Raw genomic sequence first — 8592 nt, forward strand, 5'->3', positions numbered from 1 at the left:
ACACTGTGAGGTTAAAAAGGAGCCCCAGCAACATGACAGGAGTGCTGGTGGTGCAGTGGCTAAAGAGCTTGGCTGCTAACTAAAGGATCAGCAATTCTATGGCAAAAAGATATGGCAGTCTGATTCCATAAAGATTTACAGTCTTGGAAACCTTATGGGGCAGTTCTACTCTGCCTTATGGAGCAACTATGAGTCAGAATTGACTTGATGGTAGTGGGTTTGGCTGTTTTTTGTTTTGATAGCACAATAGTTAAGAACTCAGCTGTTTACCAAAAAGTTGGCAGGTCAAAGCCACCCAGCCACTCTGTGGGAGACAGACCTGGCAATCTGCTCCTATAGTGACTAAACCAAAACCAAACTCACTGCTGTCAAGTCGATTGTGATTCATAGCGACCCCTCCTTGGGTTTCTGAGGCGTATCTCTATGGAAGTAGATTACCCATCTTCCTTCTGAGGAGTGGCTGGTGGGTTTGAACCTCCAGCCTTCTGATCAGCAGTCAAATGCCTTAGGCACTACGCCACCAGAGCTTCCCCTAGAAAACACTATGAGGTCATCCTACATGGGGTCGCTATGAATTGGAACAAAGTCAACAACACACAACACCAACCACCCAACACTATGAGGCTGAAAGAGGGGAGTGTGAGGGACTGGTGGGTCAGTGGCAGAATTCTCACTTTCCACGCAAGAGGCACAGTTTTGATTTCCTGCCAAAGCACCTCATATGCAACACCCATCTGTCAGTGCAGGCTGCTGTGTTGCTGTGATGCTGAACAGGTTTCAGCAGAGCTTCCAGACTCAGACAGACCAGGAAGAAAGCCTGGTGATCCACTTCTGGAAATAAGCCAACAAAAGCCCTATGGACAGCTGTCCAATCAACAGCTGATCATGGGGACAGTGCAGGAACCATCCCCATGATCACTGGGACTGCCAGTGTCCGTTCCCTTGTGCATGGGGTCGCCATGAGTTGGGGCTGACTCGATAGCAGCTAACACCACCACCATCACCCTATTTGCAGATAGAGAAAATGCACCAATCTGGTGTCTTCCCTATGTTCTCGCAGCCTGTCAGTGAGAAAGACAGAATCTGAAGGGTGACAGTCAGGCTCCTGAGTCTGTGCTGTGCTTTACAGCCTCCAGCTTTCCATGCTGGTTCCCAGAGCCATGTGGTCAGGTGGAAAGAACTGGAACTAGGCAACTGAAGACTACATTTGAATAGTGCCTCCACCTCTGATTAGCTGTGTGAACCTGAGCAAGTGGCCTCACCTCTCTGAGTCTTATTTTGCTCACTTGCAAAATGGGAGCATTGCTGTTTGCCTTTGGGGCTGCTGGGAGGATCTATGAAGAAGCAGCATCTGTGAGCAGGCTTAGCAAGCCGTGCAGTGTTGCATGAGATAACTTGTTGTTGTTGGGTGCCATCCAGTCTATGTCAACGCCTTACACCCACATGACAGAGTAGGCCTGCCTCATAGGGTTTTCTAGGCTGCAAGCTACAGAATCAGATTGCCAGGACTTTCTCCCACAGGGTTGCTTGCTTGGTGGGTTCAAACCATCAGTCTTTCAGTTAACAGCCAAACCCTCAACCATTGTGCCACTAGGACTCCTTCTATGAGATATGAGCTATTGTTATCATTAACGAGTTCAAAAAAAAAGCAACAACAGTTGCCATCAAGTAGATTCTGATTCATGATGATCTCATGTGTCACAGTAGAGCTATGGTCCTAGGGCTTTCGTTGGCTGAGTTTTCAGGGTAGATCAGCAGGCCTTTCTTCTGAACCTCTGGGTAGACTCGAAACTGCAGTTTTTCTGTTAGCAGCTGAATTAATTTTATAATGTGTCACCCTCTCTTGAACTTTGCTCTGTGTCAAGTCAGATCTGGACCAACTGCTGGGCTGAGAGTCCAAAGTCATCAGAATGCACATTAAAGAGTCAAGCATACCCAGTAGCAACAGGGTCTGGGTGCCTTTGTGGGAACAAAGCAGATTTATGTTTTGATTACATAACAAGTGGCAGTCACTGAAGGACCAGATTTTTTTCTCTTCTATTAATTCAAACTAAAATGTTTAGCTTCCCCAACACCCCAGTCAAAGATCAATCATCAGAAACTTTCTATCTTTGAAGAAGCACTGGTCTGCCTTGCAGTCCTGGATTGGCCCCCTCTGACTGTGTGTTCCCTTCTCCCACAGATCACTGCCCTACAGAAAGGCTACAGCCAGGTGCTATGCCAGACCCTGTCCGAGCAGAACTCAGAAATCACATCCCTGAAGAACGAGGGCGAAAACTTACGGAGAGACCATGCCATCACCTCAGGTAAGCTCTTTCCAGAGTTGAGCCTGAGAGTTGCCACCGCCTACTATTTGCCACCATGCAGACATCAACAATCAACCACTACACTTTTTCATACTGATCTGGGATGCAGTCTCAGAGTTCTCAGCAGACTTAGTAGTCACTGTGAGAAAAATTAGATTTGGCCCCCAAGAGAGGCTTATTTGCAATCCATTTCCTAGCACAGGGCCTGGCTCAGAGTTAGCACCCAGTAGATATTGGAACAAATGTCATTTCTTAGCTGGATGGTCTGAGAACCTGCATCACCAGAGACCACAGGACTCTGTGTGGCTTGAACAGTGCCATAAGCCAATTTGATGTAAATGTAAACTATATCACAGACATAACGAGGTCACCACTCTAAGGCACCTATTACCTCACCCATCTCACCCTAGTTCACTTGGGCCTGAGTGAAAATGTTCTTCTAATTGACTAACAAGCAGTTTGAAACTGAAGTACTTGGTTGTAGAGAGGGCCAGCCAATTCATGGTGTACCCTTGCCAGGGCACAGGTGTTTCTTCAGGGCCTGGATTCAGTCATTCGCTGAATATAGTTATTGAGCATGGTTCTAAGCTCTGGGGACAGAGCCTGAGCAAAACAGTAAAGATCCTTGTGTCATAAGGCTTTCACTGGGGAGAGGATGACAGAAAACAATGTAAACAGATAAATAAATGAGTTAATTTCAGATAGTGAAAGGTGCTGTGAAGAAAATAAAACCCAGTCATGTGGTGGTGAAGCACTCAAGGCAGTGAAGGGAAGGAAGAAGAGCTTCATGGGTGGGAAACGATGAGGTCTCTGAGGAGGTGGGAAAAAGTCAGTCAAGGAGCTCCAAGATGGTATTCCTGGCAGACAGCACCAGCACAGGGGCCCTGAAGCTGGACCATGATCAATTTGGCTAGAGGATCCATGGAATCAGGTGGTCAGAGAGGGAAGCAGAGTGGGCTTTGGGCATTACTGAGTGGGCTTTGGGCGTTATTCTAAGTGTGATGGGAAGTCACTGGTTAAGCAGAAAATGACACATCTAGAGATCTGAAAAGGATGGTACCATCAACAGAAAAAGAAGAGAAAGAAGGAGACAAGTGACTGAGGGGAAAGTAATGAGTCTGTTGGGGGCATATTGCTCTTAAAGTACCCAAGTGTGCAGCAGGACATAGCATTGAGCTAAGCATGACTGTCCGGTGGTAGGCAAATGAATCCATGTGCTATATTCCAGACAAGCCTGACCACTAGCTTTTCCTCTGCCTCACTCTGCAATTTCCCCCTCCAGGCTCTTCTAGGTTCTCAAACATTTGTTGAGCATCTCCTCTGGGCTTGGTGTTGCTCTAGGTACCAGGAATATGAGAATATGAGGATGAACAGAACTCACTAGGCCCTGCCTTCCTCTCCTACATCATCTGATAGTCAGATCCCATCCATGCCCCATACCTTCTTGAATTCCACTTTATCCAATCAGGGAGTCTGATAGGCCTAGGTTTGGGTGTCACTTGAGATGGGCTAGATCCTCACTAACTCAAAGTGTGGCCCCAGACCAGCAGCACCCACATTACCTGGGTCCTTGTGAGAAACACAGTTCTAGGCCTCCTGAATTAGAATCTACACTTTAACAAGATCCCCAGATGTTTCATGTGCACATTCAAGTTTGAGAAGCACTGGGCTGTGTTATGCTGCTATAACAAAGAATCCCCAAATCTCAGTGACTTATAACAGCACAGGCATATTTCCTGCTACCACATTGTATCCATCATAGGTCAGTAGGAGCTCACTGTAGCCAGGGACCCTGGCTAACAGAGACCATGGCACCACTGCCTTCCATGATGAGAGAGGCAGGGAAAACACAGAACAGATGGGGACTGGATTTGCAACTGAAAACCGAGAAAAAAAAACACAAAGGTTTTCAAATATTGGGCACCAAGTAGTACACGACAGTGATCCCAACAAGAGGGGAGACAAACAAGGGGAGCCCTACAATTGCCCCCCACTAACTGCCTGGAAAGTTTCCAGACCAAAGCCCAGGGAAGGATTCCAGGCAGAGCCCAGTGGTCTCCCTGAGTTGAGGAAGTGGAGTTGGAGAGGCCAACACAATTGAGTTCACTGGGCAGAGTGCCAGAGCAGAGAGGGCTGCACAGAGAGCAAGCGAGCTCCAGAAATTTGCAGAGGATCCGCCTCAAGTCTTCAGCTCTGGTAAAGACCCACCCAAAGGAGTGGAGGGAACAAAGCTCACACAGGGAGGGCCACGAATACTTCACATTCTTAATTCCCAGAATGGAGTAACCCCCTAATGCATGCTTATCTGGTAGAGTACCCAAAAGGGGCTGCTTCAGTAATGAGGCCAAATTAGCTCTAGACTAAAGGCTGCTCTGGATTCCCTGTGTGGTGTAGTTAAGGCACTTGGCTGCTAACTGAAAGGTTGGACCTTTGCATTCATTCAGAGGCACTCAGGAAGAAAGGCCTGGCCATTGGAAAACCTATGGAGCACAGTTCTACTCTGATGCACATGGGGTGCCTGGAGTCAGAATCAACTGGACTGCAGCTGGAAACGCTTCACTGGTTCCACGTTACAAAGCTTGAAGAACAGCCTTAAAGGGATCAAACTGTTTCCAAGTATCTTAACTATGTGCCAGGACAAAGCTCTTTTTGAAAAATGAAATTCTAGATTATGTTGTTCTTTAATAGTTTACATACCTTCTTGATTAATATCTACCAATAAAACTGGGTCCAGTGTTCTTCCAAGAAAATAATTGTATGATAATCCAATACCACTGCATTTCTGTATCCTTTTTCCTCACTTGTCTTCACTAGACTAATGTAATTATGCACGCTTTTACATTGTGGAAGCGGCATCTGACCTCCTCTAACTTCACAGGGGGCAAGGAGGATCAAGATCTAGATCAGCAGCCTAAGACCTATTCCTGTGAGGCAGAGGTCAGACATGCCACCACTCTCCAGCCTTTTTACCAATTCTGACAACAACGGTCCCTCCCATGGCACTCACCACTTCTCTGCTAGGTTTGATAATTCATTGCATTGGCCACACACAACTCACAGATTATGATTATTATAATTAGTATAACATATGATCAATTATATAATCACAGTATTAACTCATGATTATGAGGCTTATTAGAGAAGTAACAGGTTACAGTTCAGGTTCAGGAACACACCGGAAATAGTTGTTTGATCAGGAGAGGCTCCCCTTAGCCATGCCTGAAGCAGTTCTATCTCTGGCCCTCAGCCCCTTAGCCTGGCTCTGCCCTGCTTGGGAAAGTGTTACAAAGCTCTTTTAGCTGAGACAATAGATGCCCAGAGATGTACCCCGCTCCACCAGCAAGGCTCCTGCCCGAAGGCACTCAGCTTTCTTGCTCCGTGAGCCAGGAAGCCCACCGCTCTGTCTCATACTGGTTTTTTGGTTCTGCTGCCTCTCCCTCCACCATTTCTCTGCCACTACTTCTCACCGTCTGTCACCATCTCTACAAACGAAGTGTTACAGCTTTCTCTCTGTCTCCTCGGTAGAGGAGGTTCAGCCCAGGGATCTTGGGTCCAAAGGATGTGCTCCACTCCCAGCTCGTCTCTCTTGATGCAGTGAGATCGCCCCTTTCTACCTCTTGAATGGCTCATTTTAAGCCTAGTGGGATGGCAAAACTGACCAATCCCATGTTAGGATTCTATATACCTTACTTGCATGGTCCCACTCACACAAGGGTGCCACACACCTTATTTACATTATTAACAAGCTATCCAATCCCCTTGGTGGGCCATAAGTGCCTCACATTTGCTTGTTGTTGTGTGCCGTCGAGTCAGACCCGACTCATAGCGACCCCTCCTTGGATTTCCAAGGCAGTATCCCTACGGAAGTAGATTGCCCAGCCTTCCTTCTGAGGAGTGGCTGGTGGGTTTGAACCACCAGCATTCTGGTTAGCAGTCAAGTGCTTTAGGCACTATGCCACCAGAGCTCCCCACATTTGCATAGTCGCACCCAATCATGTGGTGGGAATCACAAAGATCATGGCTGGAAGAGCCATACCAAGCAAGTTACTGCACAGCAATGTGTTAATTACCTATGGCTATGTAACAACTTATCCCAACGTTTATTTGCTTAAAACAATAAACATTTATTATCTCAGCCATTTTCTGTGGGTCAGGAATTTGGGAGTGATTAAGCTGGATGGCTTGAGGCCTCTTATGCACTGTAGTCAAGATGCTGGCTGGATGTGTCATCATCTAAAGCCTTGATGAGAGAGCTAGAAGTTTTGTTTTCAGGGAGCTTGTTTACTTGGCTGTTGGCTGGAGGCCTCAGTTCCTTGCTGATTGTTGGTACATAGTTTCTCACCAGAATCTTCACTGTAACAAGATCTCTAGGTATTTCACATGCATATTCAAGTTTGGGAAGTACTGCACTCGGTTATGCTGCTATAACAAATAATCCTCAAATTGCAATGGTTTACAATAGCGTAGGTTTACAATACCATAGCCCTCTCCATAGGGCTGCTTGAGTGTCCTCATAACATGGCAGCTGATGTCCCCCAAGTGAAAAAAGGTCCAAGGGAGAAAGAAGAAGAGCTACAATATCTTTTATAACCTAACCTTGGAAGTGACACACTATCACTTTTGCAACATCATATTGGTTACATAGGTCAGCTATTCAGTATGGAGGAAGACTACACAAGGGTGTGGATACCAGGAGATAAAGATCATTGGAACCATTTTAGAAGCTGGCTACTACAAATAATAATAGGTAGCACGTAGCAAACACACGACGTGTTAGCCATTTTACTACGTTCTTTATACATCACATCTATTTAACTCTTAGGATAGATAGCCCAATGGTGGAAGGTTAAGTAACTTGCCTGAGACCTCTGAGCTAACTAACAACTGGTAGAGGTTCAGAGGAGGATGACTCCATCGGCCCCACCGACAGCCTCCAACATGCCTTCTTCTGCTGCAAGCCCATCACTTGACCTCTGGAGGAGACCTCCTGGTCCTTCTGTCTACTGGGCCTTTGTTCCCAGGCCCATGCCGCTGCTTCTCCTCTTAGCTCTGCAGGGCCTATACCCACTGTTGAATTCAAATAACAAAAGACAGAACCTTTAAACAAAAGCCACTCCTCGGAAGGAAGATGGGTCACTCTGCTTCCTTAGTGATACTGCCTCAGCAACCCAAGGATGGGTCGCTATGAGTCGGGTCTGACTCGATGGCACACAACAAGAACAAGCTGCTAGCTTGGAGCCTTCCACCTCATTTTTGTAGCAAAACTCTCTCTTTAAAGGGGTATAAGAAGTTTGGCAGGGGGCCCTAAATGACAAACTGATATAAACTAGGCCCCTTGCATTTCAATAAGTATCTTTTAGTTTTTGGGGTGGGGGTATTTTATCTGATATGATGAACCTCATTGTATTCAAGACAATTAGTGTCAGTTTTGGTCCTGCTTGGAAAAACAGCCCTGGCGGATGCCTGAGGCTGTCTGGAGGTCAAATTGAGGACAGGGACAGGAAGGGTCTAAAGACATATCCTGTCCCTGGCAACACTTTTTGATTGGTCCTTATTTTCCAGAGACCTTCAACACAAGGTGTTCTGTAGATATGGGTTTCATCCCCACTGTGACTCCTGAGTCCCTTGGGGATAACCTCCTGCACACCAGGCAGAGCACTGGCCATGGAAAGAGCTCATCACTAGTTGGCTGGCAGGTGGTAGTGATGGCAATAATCCCACTGCATGTTGACCGCTGTAAGTCTTTTTCTACAGGCATGGTGTCATCTTTGCAAAAAGACATGTTAGCAAGGAATGAGCAAGTCCAGCAACTAAAACAGGAGGTGAATCAATTAAAAAGTCAGAACAAAGAAAAGGATCACCAGCTGGAAGCCCTAAATAACAGGGTGAGTGTCAGCATCTCTGTCATCTTGTGGGAGCTGCTGAGTGAAAAGTAAATAAAGTGGCCTGGATTATACATTCTTTTATCTTGGACCCTGATTTTAAATTTTCTTCCCTCCTTTCACACCATTTGTGAAATGAGACACGTGCCCAAGGACAGAAGGAAGGCAGCTGCTGGGTGGGGCCAAAACAGGAAATGGGACCTGGAAAGACAGAAAACAGCTAGCCAACTTCATCTCTGTGGCACTGCAATGCACAGTGTGGCTCAGAGTAAGCAAGATGGAGATTCACATCGGGACAATGGTGGTTCATTGGGAGAATTCTCACCTTCCATGTGGGAGGCCCAGGTTTGCAACCCAGTTATGAGGCTGATGCAGAACCCAGCAGCATTCTACTCTGCTATGCT

At 46.6% G+C, this 8592-nt stretch overlaps 1 protein-coding gene across 1 annotated transcript in view; it reads left to right on the top strand.

Annotated features, from left to right (window-relative positions):
* FHAD1 (forkhead associated phosphopeptide binding domain 1) overlaps nucleotides 1–8592 on the top strand; it is a 180895-nt gene that overhangs the window by 83138 nt on the left and 89165 nt on the right. The window contains exons 6-7 of the mRNA XM_042782301.1: nucleotides 2183–2306; nucleotides 8061–8191. Of these exons, the coding sequence (XP_042638235.1) occupies nucleotides 2183–2306; nucleotides 8061–8191 (255 nt within the window). The remainder of the gene's footprint in view (nucleotides 1–2182; nucleotides 2307–8060; nucleotides 8192–8592) is intronic.

Source organism: Orycteropus afer, unplaced genomic scaffold (genome assembly GCF_000298275.1).
Source record: "Orycteropus afer afer isolate SDZICR_OR568_19922 unplaced genomic scaffold, OryAfe1.0 scaffold00288, whole genome shotgun sequence".
Taxonomy (NCBI): Eukaryota; Metazoa; Chordata; class Mammalia; order Tubulidentata; family Orycteropodidae; genus Orycteropus; species Orycteropus afer.